Source organism: Jaculus jaculus, chromosome 4, assembly GCF_020740685.1.
Source record: "Jaculus jaculus isolate mJacJac1 chromosome 4, mJacJac1.mat.Y.cur, whole genome shotgun sequence".
NCBI lineage: Eukaryota > Metazoa > Chordata > Mammalia > Rodentia > Dipodidae > Jaculus > Jaculus jaculus.
In genome coordinates this window covers 10669172-10686553 of record NC_059105.1, presented here as the reverse complement: position 1 = coordinate 10686553, position 17382 = coordinate 10669172, and the positions used below count along the sequence as shown (strand labels likewise).

The following is a 17382-nucleotide window of genomic DNA, read 5'->3' as shown; positions in this document are numbered from 1 at the left end:
TGTCTGGGATATTTGTCGACAACTAGATTACAGTGAGGATATGATAACAAATAATTTATTTGGGGAGGTACTCTCCATCTAGTCTAGCTTCCCAAAATATGGTGGCATTGACTTTTAAATGGATTTCCAGTGTGTAAAATCAAGTATTCCTCCATGCCTGCTTCATTGCACCAGCAGTGTTAAAGTTGTAGTTGTGTTAGCCTACTGACTTGATTCTCTTAGGATATTTTGGAAGATTCTGCTTGCTCAAACCAGTCCAGGTAAATCTCAGACACATACACACGCGCGTACACACACACACACACACACACACACACACACACACACATACACGGAATGTTTTTAGCTCCTTGTTTATGAGCAACAATGACTCGGGTGTTTTGATATGCAGCCTGTGACAGCATTGCCTCAAACACATTACATTGTTTTCACACTCCAGTTTTTCCTCTTCTCCACTGCTTCTGTCCAACACGTTCAAAAGAATCTGAAACCAACTACTGGAGAAAGAAAATCAATCACTTTCCTTGGTCTCCACCTCCCCCAAAGGGTGATTATTTTTTTAATTATTTTTTTTTCTGAGAAGATTCTTCATGTCTAGGCTGTGGAAGCCGGAAACAGGGCCAGCTTTAGCTCCACGTGGACAGTTCACTTATGCAATATCTGGCTTGAGATAATGAAAGGCACCTGTAAGGAAACACACGCAGCTTTTTAGGTCATGCCGGGACAATTCACAGTAAGGGGCAAGATCAGCTACAGGCTGACAATGTCATATTTAATCGCATGGTATCAAAGGATCGAGGCTAATATTTTTATTCCTGAGACAAGTTTGACACAACTCTGTGTCCCTGGATTACCCCTGTCTGATCCTCGAGCTGACCTCATTAATAACATGTGTTTCTAATGCCAGGGGTTATTTCATTTTGGCCAACCTCCATGTTTTACCTACTGACAATCGGGTTTTACGACTCAGCAATTAATAACTGCAAGATGTTATTGACATCGGTTAAGAAAATGATTATACAAGGGAGCAATGGGCTGGCTTTGCCACGAAATTGATACTGGGATAAAAGGCTCAATCAAGCCTCTCCCTCCCTCTCTCAAGCAAGAGGTGATTTCTCTCCCTTCCAGCAGGGGCTACCCCTAGAACGTCCAAGGCTTACTTTGTCCATACTGCCCATATTGGTAGCCTGTGACAGGGTCCATACTGTAGCCTGTGGTGCTATATGTTGGTGGGCAATAGGACTGCGATGTGGGCAGACTGTCCAGATTCTTCACATGTTCCAGTCTCTGGCTGCAGCTTGCTGACACCGTAGTCGTAGGTTCCAGGCCCCCAGTGAGAGGGGAGAGCGCATAGTCAGTCTGAGGCTGATGAGGTAACCCACCATGGTTGGTCAGGAGTCCCATCACCTAGAGCAAACAAGCCGATTGGAAAAAGTTAGACCGTGGGCAGAAACAGATGGTAGACCATAGCTGACAGGGAAAGTTGAAAGTCCAGTTGCTATATCTTTGGGAATCTGTTGAAGAGTTCCAAGGACTGTGACCTCTATTGAAAGTGGCAGCGACATTACCTCATGCCCAGTGATAACATCTGACTGTAGTTTCAGGAAAAAAGGAGGGGGTCGGGAGAAGGGAGAGAAGGAAAGAGCGGATGATGACCAGAGACAGGGAGAGATTACACCCATGTCCTCCATGATAACATCAGACTGCGATTTCAAAGAAAGCGAAAGAAGGGACCGAGCGAGGGAGTTCTACTGGGTCACACAGAAAATGTCTAATGTATTACATCTGTAAACACATGTGATTGGTTTTTGTGTTTTGTTTGTTTTTTTTTTTTTTCCAGTCCTGGGGATTGAACCCAGGGCCTTGTGCATACCAGGCCAAGTACATCCTCAGCCATCAAATGCAACTAAAAATAGCCACTAGCTGATATCTTTCTTAAATGTCCAAACTGGGCTGTAGCTCAGCAGTAGAGCACAAAGCCCTGGTTCGACTCCCAGGAAAAAGTAAAATAAATGAATCCAAAGCAGGTTTTTATGTGAGTATGTACTTTTTTTTTTTTTTATCACTATATCCCCTTTCAAGAAAGCTCATCTTTTGTCTTGACCACCATTCACTAAGTAGAAGCTATTTTTCCTTTCCTGATCTTCCCTTGTGCCTCCCTCATCCAAGAGGCGTGACCTGAGGCCCTTTCCCCCAGCTTGGGATGCACTCCTCAAAGTTAGCTTTCTTAAATGGCCCTAGAGAGGCAGACAGACAACTTAATAACAAAAGGAAGCAACCACAAAGCAACTTTCAGATGAGCTCGGTATTCTCCGAACACACTCACTGACCCTTCCCACACGCCATCACGGACATCAAGTGGACAATCAATTCTGCAGCTGGAGAATGCCCACCCAAAAGAGGAAGTTACTTGTCTCGGAAAGAAGTTGAAAAATATTATACCTGTTGGGTGAAGAATCCCCAGGAATCACCCCAACTGTCAAGTGTTGAAAAGTAGAGCCTTACCACTGCACACAGGTCCCTGACAGTTCTGCAGGCATGAAAACTAACACGGGTGACAGTCCCCGCTATGAGCTGCAAAGCACCGTGTATACACGAGGCAGTTCCATTGAGACTCTGGGGTCTAAAGGCTCCAGCAAATCAGGGATCCGGGGCTAGTCATGCATCCCTGAAAGCAATTTATACACACTGGAAAATAAAGCGCCTAACTTCCTTTGGGAAAGGTTTGCATAATCATACAGCCAACAAAACCTTGAACTAAAGCTTTAAACCAATCCATCTTCAGTGAGCCCAAGAGACCATCAGAGAGACAGAAAATCTGTTTCTTACCTTCAGTAAATTCTCCATTCCCTCCATTCAAACAGGCCATGTATATCCCCCGCCTTCCCTTTCATTTGAATTACTTCATAGGAACATGTGAGAAGACCAGCAGGTGTGGGTAAAACAACACAATATGCCTCAGTTTGGAAAGACACCCCTGGGACCTAAGCCTGCTGGAGGTATATGTTGCTGTGTGAAAATCAGTTGTGTTCTAAAAAGTAATCATCACTAGCCATGTATGGTTTTATTGAAGATTGTAGGAAAGAGACTATCCCAAAACAATGTTTGAGTCAGTCAAAAACACAGCTATAAAAAGACAGAAAGTCACTAGAACATGGATTCCCTTCGATTTTCCCAACACTGCTCATAATATTTTAACTTTTCACTGAAAAATTTTTAACGTAAACAAGAATGCATTTAAATTCTTTTCTAGATGCTCTTTCACCTACAGGGATTTTTTTCTTTGCCTGTTTTTGAACTTACAGATAATTATTCATCATATACTAGGAAGAGGCATAAACTTTGATTGAGACACTTGCTTACTAAATATTTTTTTCAGTCCAAATATATCTATTTAAATAAGATATATCTATTTAAAGAGTTTTTGTGGCACTAAGCACACACTTGTGTTGCAAATCAAGGAGCACGTCTTGGTGTGCTGACCTGATGGGAAGAATAAACAGGGGGAAAAATAAGGAAAATGTGGTTTTCTAATGAAAGAGGATTGTGGCAACATACACATCCTTCACTATAAGTAAGCTGCGGGAAGTAAAGTGGAAGCACTTAGGAAAAACAATCATCTAGTGCTATTGACCAGAGAAGAAATGTGCAGAGGTCTTGGACTAAAAATATTTTTAATGAATAATAATCTTCACAAATACTTCCTTGAGACTCTGCTCATGGTATGTCACTTTAAGAGAGAGATGGGATATGCTATGTACAGTTATAGTTTAGGAACTCAAAGCAGAATTTTATTCAAAACACGCGCTCTCTCCCATGAGCGACACATGTACATTTTTGTGATAAACATTTTAGTCCCCTGCCACACATTTCTTGTTTGCATAATTTTGAAAGCAGTAATAACTATTTTCTTAATTTTGTAGCAATAACTATTTCTATAAAGGGGGCCACAACCAAATGAGGGTTCTAAAAGAAAAGAAATAAACCCTTCTGATCAGCAAAAAAAGAAAAAGGAAAAAAATCAGCTCATAATATTGTTCATGTAGCAGTTTTTTTTTTTTTTTTTTGAGGTTTGGTCTCACTGTAGTCTAAGCTGACCTGGAATTCACTATGTAATGTCAGGATGGCCTCAAACTCTTGGCAATCTTTCTACCTCTGCATCCTGAGTGCTGGGATTAAAGCATGTGCCACCACGCCTGGCTCATGTAGCAGTATTTTTGCTTTTTTGTACTCATTGCATTAGAAAAAAATACAACAGAATTTACCTTTCAGACTTTGAAACATATCTACTGGAGGATGGAGGAGAAAGCACGGCACCATCTTCAGGGGCCCTATCCAGGCCAATGAGAGATGGTCTTCAAAGGACCCAGGGAGAGGGGGAGTCAGGCCTCAAAGGCTTCTAAACTAGCAACAGCCCTCAGCTCTACATCCCAATCCTTGCAGTGACTGATGTGAGGGTGGAGAGAGACTCTGAGAGCAGTTAGCTACCTTTGGTCCTTCGGATTCCTTTATTTCGCCCAAGGGGCAGACACTCTGCTTCTTTCCACAGCACTCCTCAGGTCACTTATCTAAGCACCATCTTACAGACGAGATCTCAGGGTACAAAGGCCTGAGCCTATCATAGGGAGGCTGAGGCAGGAAGACTAAAGCCTGATACCAGCCTGGGCTACACAGAGCAGCTCTGTCTAGAAAGAGGAAGAGGAGGACTTAAAAATATCGCATGATTTATTGCAACATTTCATATTAAGAAAACTTGAGACAGACACCATTTTAATAATCCACCACTTAAGAAATTAAAAAGGAACTTGGTGGGGGAGGTGATTATTCCAGTAGAAAATACATTACTTTCCCTAAACATGATCCAAAACCTCAACTCTCTACGGAAGGGTCCCGTTACACTTTTATGTATGTCTCTTTAAAAGCTATTTTGTGTCTTATGTGGTTCAAGGAAAGCTATGGAAACTTCTTTTTATGCATGAGAAATTAGTAAACGAGCTTCTAAGAACTCCCCCAGTGTGGTTATGGAATGTCACCCAGCCATAGTCTCCTTCTAAGAATATTACCAGCTTTCTTTTATGCATGCTTGTCCTACAACCATTTGATATTCAGAGCCTAACATAAAATCCCCATTGTTTCAAATACGATTCTGTCTTCTCAAACAAGTAGTAAGCTACTTCAATTGCAGTGCTGGCATTCTGAATTTTGTTGGTTTGCTTGTCTTTTTTTTTCTTTTAATTTCGCTGGTTGGGGGGGGAGCACAATTGCCTTGGTTTTCCAAAACAATTTCAAAAGAAAATTCAAGGCTACTCAATCATGCCTCCCAAATGCTGACCACATGCAAATGAGATGGCAGGTAAATGCAGGGGACTCAACAAGAAAGATGTCCTTAAATCCGGTTCTGTCCCATTGGAAAGGACAAGGGGCTTTGGCAGTTGAGTTGTAGTTGTGTGAAACTAAGAGAGTATCGGTCAGGCGTCTGGAAGGATGGTCCACTACAAAGAGGTTCTGGGCATCACTTCGTTTTGTTTTGTTTCGTTTTGTTTCCTGAGGTAGGGTCTTACTCACACTAGCTCAGGCTGACCTGGAATTCACTATGTAATCTCAGGGTGGCCTCAAACTATCTGGATCCTCCTATCTCTGCTTCCTGAGTGCTAGGCTTAAAGGCGTGCCCCACCACACCCAGCTGGGTACCACTTCTAAACTGATTTACAGATGACCCTTAAAAATCAATTCTGGGCTGTAGAGATTGTTCTGCCATTAAGGACTAAGGACTTGAGTTGGATTCCCTAGTGCTCATGTGAAGGCAGATGTACAAGGTAGCACATGGGTCTGGAGTTCCTTTGCAGCGGCTAGAGGACCTGGCGTGCCCATTCTTTCTCTTTGTTTCTCTCTATATGTCTACCTCTTTTTCTTTCTCTCAAATAAACAAAATGTTTTTTAAAAATTTGAGCTTGGGGGTAGAGAGGGAATTGCCATGGGATTTTTTTTATAATCATGGAAAATGTTAATAAAAATTTTTAAAAAGAAAAGAAAAGAAAAAGAAAAAAAAATTTGAGCCAGGCATGGTGGCACACGCCTTTAATCCCAGCACTCTGGAGGCAGAGGTAGGAGGATCGCCATGAGTTTGAGGCCAGCCTGAGACTACACAGTGAATTCCAGGTCAGCCTGGACTAGACTGAGACCCTACCTCAAAAAACCAAAAAAAAAAAAGAAAAAAGAGTATAACCCAATAGGAATATGACCACTATACTACACATTAATACAGTGAGGTTCATAATTAATTTTTAAGAAAGCAATTCAAAGCCTCCTGATTTTGTGCTTATACATTTTTTCTGCCTGTTCTTGCATATTAGAGACATTTTTTGAAGCTCTCTTTGTATGCACTCTCAAATTTCAGAATTCCAAACAGGTTGTTTATATCTTGATTCGCAGATTATATGGTTCAGGAGAAACTAACTCTTCACAACTGCTTCATGGTGAATTTCTCCTAAATTTATTTCCCTATTGTTAAGATTAAATATAAAAGATAAAAACTATGGGCCAAATTAAGATTTACATTTAAAGCGATGTGTCTGGAAAATATTTGTGTAGGAGCAAATGGAATGGCTTTGTGCACCTCAGTTGAAAGAGCTCAGGGCTTATCAAAAAATCTAAACTGACTAAGCAAATTAGGATGGATGCATAGGTGATTCTTTTTGCCTTAGGGGGAGTCCTGGCACATGCCTTTATTTTCTTTCTTCTTAAGTAATCAGATGTTCTTCTAACTTAGCATTTAACAACATGTGTTTAGCTTCTTAAAAAAAAAAAAAACTCATGTGAATAACAGTTTTATAGGATATGGAAGCTATTTCTTTATTGTATGTACTTTTACTTTTCCCTCAAAGGCTATAATAACTACATATGTTATTATTTTTTTTCTGTTTCAGTGTAATTTATTTTCAAAGCCAAAAAAAATCAAATCTTTATCAAATGTCTTTTACCAATACAGGTATTCCCCGAGTCTACCAACAGTTAGGTCTTAGGGATTGACTGTATCTCTGAGGCTCAATTTAAGCAGTGCTGACTTCCCTGAAAATGTCTTTGGATTCAAATGCTTTCACAATCATTAGGTACTTGATTAGCATATAACTAATTAGCTTTGGAGTCCTGTCTGTTTGAAATCTCTAAGAGGGAAGTTGCCTAAAGGTAGATGTTTCTCTGAAGGTCTGCATGGCAACCTTCTCACCCACGCTGAGATAGGGAAAGGGTCAGGACCTTCACCTCACCAGAGAGAGAACCAGGACATGGAGGGCACACCGCTAAGGACGCTCCATCCTTAGCCACACGCGTCACGCTCAATGCATAAGAAGGACTGTGAGGTCTAGATCAGCGTGCTCCCACACTGCACATGCTCCCACAGTTTTCTTGGAAAGGAGGCTAATAAAAATGGACTTTTAGTTCAGTTCTCCTCCCATCCTGTGGACCAACCATAGAAATAACTTCCATTATTTCAACTCCTGACAGTATCTAATTCTCAGCAGAGCCAACAGCAATATTCCTGTTGCTTTTGTTTGTTTGCTTTTTCCCCTTTGCTTTGGAGGGCTATGGATGAAACCTAGGGCCCTGCTCATGCTAGGCAAGCACCCGACCACTGAGCTCCATCCTCGGCCAAGCAATATTCTCCAAGGCCTAGTGAGGAAATATAAAGGTAGACAAGTAGCCTAGAAATGGCCTGTGACATGTATGCACATGTATAGTTCACCTCCGATGAACAGTCACACCATGTCCACCATGTCCACCTATCATCAGGGGATACGGCCCATTTAGAAAAAGCTCATTCCACCTAAAGGAAAAAATATGCCAACTAATGCACTAGATATTTGACTGTGTTAGACCCACCATGGGTATAATAAAATCCTCATATGTTTTAATTCATTTACGCATGCCTGCATTTAATATGCTTTGTGACTATGTCTACAATTAATATGATTTGTGAGAAAGGGACATGTCCAATATTGGAGGTGTGGCATTCATGTATTTTTCTTCTGTGAAAGAAAAATATAACAAAACAGCTCTAGGAAAAAAATCGCTGGCCCGTAGAATATTAAGATAGACTGACATAGCCCAGAGTAAACTTTGGGACTTAATGATATCCTCTTATCTGACCCTGACACATTTGCAGCATGTAATTTACAGAAGCTCTGTCCAGGGAATCTTGACAAATGCTCCTAAGGATGTCAAGGCAATGTTCTCTTCTAATGTAAAACAGATGTGGGTCAGATACCCTCATTCATCACTTTACGCAGAGAGTCTCAAACTCTTTCTGTGAGGAATGGCATGACCTGCTGCTAATGCTTCTCATTTCAGGAAATTTCCCACAATCACAGTAGTCCTCTAACGGGTGTGTGTGCTCAAACCCATGACTGCTTCACAAAGCTGCCCGAGGACACGACTGTGGAAAATCAAACATACATCTCAGCTGCCTTTCATGGCTGCTCCAAGACATGTTTGCTGAACACTAATTGACCTTTGGGACTTGTGATTCTAAACTTAGAAAGGGAAGTGCTTTATGCTTGGGCAACCTTCAGTACAAGAGTGAGATGATACTTTAAAATGTTTTCTCAGAGTTCCCATAACCCAAACCTGCAGCTAAGGAAACACACAACCGTCACCCCAGCAGCCATGACACATGCAAACATTGCTCAAACCTAACAGTACAGCTTCATCCGAGGCTTATGCATAATTCATAATAAACTAGAGCAAGCAGTTTCATCTAGGTGGAAGGCCTTTTGGAGCAGAAGATGTTGTGTTACATGACATCCTCCTCTCTGCCCAGTGCACTGGCAACATGGAGGATGACTGGGTATCCTAATTGCAGGGCTCCGCTGAGATCAGTGGCTTTCCCGCACTCTGCAGCCAAGTGACCAAAAAGGAATTCTTTCCTCTACTCCCCTGTCTGCCCTTGCTAAACATCAGTAAGCACTTTGCACCCCTTTCTGTAAAACTGGTCCCCTCCCCCAGCCCAAGTTCTGAAGGTCTTGGGAAGGCTGAGAGAGTGTGGAGGTAGAAGAGACATCCGCTGTATCAACAACATCATTTGACATCCACAGCAACCAGAAATTCCACCTGTGAGACACCGGGAAGTGCTGACCTGAGCTGCCGTGCTCCCACAGAAGTGCACAAATAGGAGATGTGCTCCTCAGGGAGCACGTGTGAGTCTCAGAACAGATGCATCAGCTTTACTAGGTCTTTTTTAATGCAGTCTGCACCGATGACATACGAGGGGTATTTTGTGAGAAAAGAGAGCCCTTGTTTTGTTTTGTTTTTTAATAAAAAAAGACACCCCCTCCTTCATTAGCTCAGCACAAAGGATAAGGATTAGCTGCACAGTCTTCTGACAACCAAGAAATATTCCCTTTAATGTTGAAATTTTAATCTGTGGTTTGACCAAACAGGAAGCCAGGCACCACATGCTCTCACTTATATGCGGGAGCTAAAAGTTGATAGTTCAAAAAGTTTAGAACAATGTGCCCAGGAGCTGGGAAGGGTACAGTGAGGGACAGATGGAGAGAGAATAGCTTCTGGATCCACAGGTACAGTTAGATAGGAAGAATAACAGACTCTGCTTGAAGGTATGTTCCCCCATAGACTCAGATATTTTATTAAATTTATTAAAATTGAGTTGGAGGGCTGGAGAGATGGGCTAGCAGTTAATGTGCCTGCCTGCAAAGCCAAAGGACCCAGGTTTGATTCCCTAAGATCCATGTAAGCCAGATGCACAAGGTGGCACATGCATCTGGTGTTCATTTGCAGTGGCTGGAGGCCTCAGTGTGTCCATTCTTCCTATCTTCCTCTCTTTATTCTCTCTCTCTGTCTCTCTCATAAGTAAATAAAAATTTTTAAATATTGAGTTTGCAGCTTCAGCCTCTTGCAGACAGATTCCTGCTACACGTGTGTGTGTAAGGGGAAGACATGTCACTCAGAGTGGATCTGAATTCCAGCCTAAAGTTGTACAGAGAGGTTTGGAGCTCGAGCTGGGTTTGCCTGTGGTGCTGGATGTTTGGTGATGTCTGCTTGAATCTATGAATGGGAGCCAGCTTCTTCTGCCATTTGATGGAACTTCTCCTGGATCTGTAAGCTTGAAAGAAATCCCTTCCTCCCATAAACTATGTCTGGTTTGGTTGTTCATCCCAGCAGTGTGGAACTGACTACAACAGAGCTACAGCACCATCAGCTAGCTATAGCTGGCAACAATTAATTGAATATTTCAAAATCGAATGTTCCCAACTCAAAGAAATGACACATTTGAGGTGGTGGGTATATCAATGCCCAGATTTGACGGTTACACACTATCTACACACACATATGCTAATGCCACACTGTCCCTCGTGAACAAAAATATGTATTTGAAATGGCACTTCCACCTCTGCCATTGATCATAGAGACAATACAGTCACTGATCTCAGAAACTCCAGTTCACTGACCTGGAGCTACACGTCAAAAGCAATTTTTAAATATCACACTATACTTTAAAAAATATACACCTCTGATAAAACCCAGACTGTTTTGCAGGGCAGATTCTTTAAAAAAAAAAAATAATAAAACAACAAAAAATAGTATACAACTAATGACTGAATCAAGTTTTCTGTGTGCATGGTACAAAGCATACATTCAGCCCCTAATTGAATAAATATGCAAGTATTCAGATTTCTCTAGATATTGCCATTTTGCAAATGCAATAATAAATTAAAAGCTTTACATTGAATTCCAACCACATATAAAGGGTTGATTCAGACCACTGGCCTTGCACTGGAACCTAGCGTGGCTCTTTTGTATATTGCTAGCGACAAAAAAAAAACAAACAAACAAAAAAAACTTCTTATCCTAGTAGCTTAGCTATAAACTTAGCAATCACACTCAATGTTTTTTCCTCCTCAATGGCTAGAGGAAATCAAATGGACCTAAAAACCATAAGGTTGTTGCACTTGATTTGTCTGAAGTACAGAAGAATATAGCTGACAGAATTTCCATTTAGATCAGCTTGGCAGGCAAACAAAAAATTAATTCAGTAGGAAAGTTTGCTCATGGCATGGTTCAGGAGTATGATGGCAGATACAGCCATTAGCTACTGCTTTTATGGAAAGAGATTTGGGACAAGTTGTAACTTTCGACATAGCCCAGGGCTCTCCTCATGTTCTTATGGGTGTGAAGTATGCGTATGCACGGGTTTGAGTGTGCCTCTGTGCGGGTGTGGAGGCCGGAGGACAAGCTCAGGCTGTTGGTCCCCTCCTTCCACCTTATTTGAGACAGGGTCTCTCTTGTTGTTTTGCAGATATAAATGGAAGGCTAGCTGGCCTGTAAGCTTTGGCATTTTCTGGGCTCCGTCTCCCACTGCCATAAGCACACTGGAATTAAAGGCATGTGTGCTACTTGAATCTGGCCTGGTGTTATGTGGGTTCTGGGAAGCTGAAATCCAGTCATCTGGCTCGTACACCAAGCAGTTCTGACCTCTGAGGCGTTCCCGTGGCCCCCTCATCATCTTCCTACAGCCTGCCGAGCAAAACCGGGATACCAGGTTACCGCAGCCCACATGGAACCAGGTTACCGCAGCCCACATGGAACCAGGTTACCGCAGCCCACATGGAACCAGGTTACCGCAGCCCACATGGAACCAGGTTACCACAGCCCACATGGATTCAGTAAGTGGATTAACGACGGGGCTTTCACCATGGAGCAGATCTCCAAACATGGCAGAATAGAAACATACAAATGGCCCAGGGTTTTTTCTGGTGTGGCTGATTTTTTTTTTTTTTTTTTTTATGATACCAGACATCTTTGAACCGCTGGAAACATGTAAGAGTTCTCACATCCCGGTAATGAGCTCGGGATCTACTTTAAAAGAGAAACAAAAGCTGCACAAGCTCTTGAGAGATCTCTTTTGTATAGAGCCTCTCTCCACCACAGCTTTGCTTGACACCCAACAAATCTCTTTAATCAAAATCATTCCTCTTCCCTCCACAGATGAACTTCTGGAAAGTGTAAGGAAATGAAGTGCCTCCGTTGGGAAAGGGGTTGGTGGCAGGCCATCTGCTTGCCTGGTTCTTCACAACAATAAAGGTAAACTGAGGACACAGCATTTGTGATCTGTGTGTCAAATGGACAAAACAAATGGCTGAGCAACAAAAGAGCCTCAAACAGCTTCTAACATGTGCCCAAATGTCCAAACAACTAGGCTCTTGAAGTAGAAGAGCAAACCTTACTGCTTTTGCCTGGAGCAATACACAAAAAAGGTGGGGGGGAAGAAATTTACGTGTATGGAATTTACATGCATGTAATATCTTCACCAACACATGAAGAGAAAAGCACACAATGTAACCCTTTTTAATAGCTATATTCCATCCACACAACAAGCTGGCCCTAAGTATCAGCCTTCCCTATATCTTTGATGGGCAGCCATCACCTTGCCTTACAGCTGAACAATTTGAGATCATGATTTGATGCTGTGGTATCCCCCCCCCAAAAAAAAAACCTGACAAGCAAAATCAAAAGTAGTCCTGAGTTTTGTGTGCACCTATTAACACTTAAATGCCTCTCCCTAGTAAGTTTCAGGATTAACAAATGCTTGTCCAAAGAAACTGTGCTGAGCAAAGGCAATGTAATTTGCAAGGGAACCACGATAGTCTAATACGTAGATGCATGAAATGGAGAAGCCGCCTGACAAGCGTAGCTGACACCAAATATGCAATTTACATACATTACACACTAATAATCTCAATTTTAATATTATTCTTTAAAAGCAACTGGATGGGTGGCTGAGTTAAAGGTTTTCTTTTGTCACATCTGAACAGGAACAGAAGTCAATCCTGGCATCTTAGGCCATTAATCGCAATCTCGTTAGTATAAAGGCCTGTCTTTTATTTCTTCTGGGTCTTTCAGAGGCATTATCTCAACACAAGACTGTGATGATTCAAGCAGACTTAGATGGAGGGCCATAAACTTGATGAGATCTGCAGACCCTCCCTTTGTTCCTAAGGTGCAGAGTAGAAGCAAACATCCAAGCATTTCAAGCCTGGTACACAAATCTTTATGAGATTTTTTTTCTCCTTTCCTCAGTAGATTATCCATGAAATAGGACAGGTGTACTGGTTATTCAATTATCTCTTACCCAAGACCTGAACAAAAAGGGAGATGAGGTCTATGAGCATCGTACGGCCCGTGGAGATTTATTAACAACAGTTCCAAACATTCTCTAAAGCAAAACTTTTTTCTTCTGGTAATTTAAACCCATTTTCTTATTTTGTCATTGGTTTCACTCATAAACCAGAAATGAAACTCTGCCCATCTGCTCTAAACATGAAATGTGTTCATAATAATCCCGATTTATACCAAATGTATTTTTAAGTGTTGCTGAATTGAGAGGTACTCAGAATTTATGGCCTCTGAGGTTGCAAATAGGACTTCCTCCTTTTAAGAAGGAAAAAGCTTAAAATGAACATAGGAAGGGCTCGGGAAGCTTCTTGGGTATCAAATGGCTCCACGAGAAAAAAAAAAATGTCAATGATATAAGAGTAAATGAATCAAAACCATATGGATCAAATTTTCCTTAAAATACACAGTTTGAAAAATTAAGGAGGAAAAGTGCTTGGCAAAAATGTGTTTTAGGTTTTACCAAACCCAAAACATTTGAGGAATCATTTGCAATGGTTGATGAACCTTAAATGCGGCCAAGTTGGCCCACTTTTGTACATGACAGAACAATAGAAAAGCCTCTCAGAACCCCTGGAACCTCGATACTGGTTTTCACTACAGAGATCATTTGAAGCTATCATCAAAGAATGGCAGAGTTTGGAGAAGTAGGGTGGAGGTGGGGCGTGAAGCGATAAAAGTTTGTTAATTTAATTAGCCATGTTTGTGGGGGTTGGTTGTGTGTGTTTTGGGGGTGGGGAAGCAGCAAGGGCAGTATTTTTTTTTTTTTTTTGCAAAGGAAATATAATTAGAAGAACATGGGCCAAAAGTTAATTATTCTTGTAGCTTGAGCATATGGTTGTATTTCTTTGCACTCCAACTTCCAAGTCAGTGGTCCCTGCATGTACAGGAAGGTGCTACAAACACACTGTCTGGGGAGGGAGGGAGGGAAGGAGGGAGGGGGAGGGAGTCATGGTGGTCTGTGTTTGTGCAGGCTCTGTATTGTCCCTGCAGCAAGAGATACAACCTTTCAAAAGAAGACTGCTGGTACCAAGGAAAGCCCTCACCAGGATGCGTTGGATTATCTTCTCCGAAGAGGTGTGTCCTTCATCCCTAGGCCCTCTCCCAGAAGGGTAATGTAATTCACAGAAAGTCACTGATACTGAGGGTTTTAGCCTGTGCTCTACCCTCATACGTCCCTGAGAATCTGACCTCAAGTTCCGGACAGATCACCTTTAATAGAGTAAGAGATCAGTTCTCAATCTGAAAAGCCCTCTGGCCATGCTCCCAGGAGGTCAAGGACAGTGCCAGAGCCCATGGAAAACTGCTTCCCTTGGCAGAGACTAGCTATGAATATGTATGACTCCTGCTCACAGACTGTCTAGTAGTAACTAAAAGAGAAAGAGATTCAGTTCTTATACCCACCATGACATCCTGGGCTGACTTGACCTCTGTTTTCCCATCAACTACAATGGGAATATTCTCCTGACTCCCTGAGAATAAGGAAAATTCACCAGTCTACTGCATGAACACTTTCAGCAACTGAGGAAAGGATTCGATCATGTTTGTAAAAGATTATGATTAGAGCCGGGCGTGGACACGCCTTTAACCCCAGCACTCGGGAGGCAGAGGTAGGAGGATCGCCTTGAGCTCAAGGCCACCCTGAGACTCCATAGTTAATTCCAGGTCAGCCTGAGCCAGAGTGAGACCCTACCTCAGTAAACCAAAAAAAAAAAAAAAAAAAAGAAAAAGAAAAGATTATGATTCGTGTTCTTAGATGTAGGCCAGACCAAACACATGTCCATCCACAGCTCTGCTACCTGACTACCTGGATAGGTATGACCTTCCCAAGTCTGTTTCATGTGTGTTCCCATGAAATGTACACCTTCCATGAGCAAGGCAATCTTCCAAGCACCAGTTGGCAAATGATTCTGACTCTGAGCTTGAAGAGAATCTTTGCTTGAGGGAGCAGATAACTGAGAGACACCAAACAAAGCACAACTTTTGGGGGATAGAGCAATGGCTTAGTGGTTAGAGGCACTTGCTTGCAAAGCCAGAGGCCTAAATTTGATTCCCCAGCCTCCATGTAAGCCAGATGCACAAAGTGGTGCATGCGTCGGAGTTTGTTTGCCCAGCAGGAGGACTTGGCACACCCAACCTCCTCCATCTTTCAAATAAATAAGTACTTTTAAAAGACAATTTTTCTCCATGCACACATACACTAACCTGTCTTTACAGTGTCTGTTAGTTCTTTAACAAACAAACAAACAAAAAAGACTTAGAAAGCCACTACACATGGATAGTGTCTTGGGCTTGCAATCCCAGCACTTGGTAAACAGAGGCAGGTTCCAGGATAAGTTTTAAGTTCCAGGATAGGCTGGATTGGAATTAGACATTGTCTCAAAAACACAAAAAAATCTAGAAAATATATTACACAGTGATTCACAGACATTCTAGCTCCTGACTTCCCAGTTTGAATAACCTCACTTTCAATAACCCCAGTGACATTATCAAATAAAATCCACAAATATTTTAATATGTCAAAAAAAAGTTCTACTGAATTGACTATAATGATTCAGAAACCTTTATGTCCACTTACATTTAAGTTAATTAGTAGGGAATGGCCTAATATTGCATGGAAAGGCAGAGAAAAGGCAAAATGCTAAATGTGTATGTTACTGCTCAGTCTCAAAGAACCTAGTGTTAATATGCAAAAAACAACAGTGTTGCCCTGAAAGAATTTCTTTTCCTACTCAAAACACACTCTAAACTGTTTCCATTTTTATACAATCAGCATGGAATGCTTTTATTACTGGTGGAAGTTAAAAGCATGGAAATTAGGTTTAGTAAAAAGAATATAAATTAACCTGAACTTAAAAGTTTAGAAAACTAGGGCCCGGATATAGCTCAGTGGTTGAGTGCTTGTCTCACATACACGAGACCCTAAATTCAATCCCTTAATAATGACGTAAGTTCAGTCCTGAGAACTCACATTAAAAATATGCCAGGGCTAAAGAGGTGGCTTAGCAGTTAAGGCACTTGCCTGTGAAGCCTAAGGACCCAGGTCCCACGTAAGCCAAACACATAAGGTGATGCAAGCACACAAGTTTGCGAGATGGCATGTGCATGTGGGGTTCAATTACAGCAGCTAGAGACCCTGGCATACCAGTTCTTTCTCTCTCACTAAAAACAATGCCAGGTGTGGTGGCACATGATTGCATCTCAACACTAGGGAGGCAGAGATAGAAGGATCCCTAGGGCTTGCTGGCCAGCCAGCCTAGTCTATTTAGTGAATTCAAGGCCAATGACAGATATGCACACACACACACACACACACACACACACACATAAAGAGAGAAAGAGAGAGATGTGACTATAACCATCTTCACCTGTTTCTCCATGAAGTCTGTTTCCTCTTGCACTCAAGAATGGAGATTCTAGCCCAGTACCAAGACTCCTCTACCTCTAATCCTAATTCTCTCATCAGTCCTATAGCTGGCAGTGGACTGCAGCCCCCTTGGGCCTTCTCTGGAGTGCTAGCTTAGGGGCTGGAGACATGGCTCTGTGGGTCAGGTGCTTAGCTGAGCTGCTAATTCACTAGGTAGCCAGATAAAGGTGGAAGAGGCGGGTAGAGAATGTTAGCTCGGTCGCTGGAATCCCACAATTCAGCATGTTAATAAGCACTTCTCTCAAAGCAGTCACCAGTCTCGAGTTTCTTCTCAGTTAACAGATCAACCAGGTTGTTAGACTTGAGCTCTTTACTGTGCAACTCTCTTTACACTAATCTAAATAAAGCCAGGCAGACAGTCAAAGGCAGGGAAGGCACCTTTTGTCTCAAGAGAGGCATCCCTGAGAAGTGATCATTTGAAAGGCTAGAGAAATCTCTGTTTCAATCACAGTTTTCCTACTGCATTATTTTATAAATAATTTTCAGGATATAGATCCGCCCTATATCTTCTTCAATTCTGCCTGAAGAAATGAGAAACTTTTTTTTTTCTTTACTAACATGGGAATACTCTAAGAACTTAAAACAACATGGACACTTGCTAGTAGCCTGAGGTGAAAATATATGGTAGAAACATAAAACACCCTGAATATCTGCAAGATATAAGTAAAGACTTAATGTAATGTGTAAGATGTAGTAAAGAAATACAGGGGAAAAAAATCTGTGAAATGTTTCCATTGCTTGACATGAAATGACTCCAGTCCTTCCACCAA

At 41.8% G+C, this 17382-nt stretch overlaps 1 protein-coding gene across 1 annotated transcript in view; it reads right to left on the bottom strand.

Annotated features, from left to right (window-relative positions):
- Positions 1–584: 584 nt before the first annotated feature.
- Positions 585–17382, bottom strand: part of LOC101599970 (paired box protein Pax-3) — an 86813-nt gene continuing 70015 nt past the window's right edge. Inside the window, exons 5-6 of the mRNA XM_045147376.1 lie at positions 1161–1407; positions 585–684 (exon numbers count right to left, since the gene is read on the bottom strand). Of these exons, the coding sequence (XP_045003311.1) occupies positions 650–684; positions 1161–1407 (282 nt within the window). The 3' untranslated portion in view covers positions 585–649. The remainder of the gene's footprint in view (positions 685–1160; positions 1408–17382) is intronic.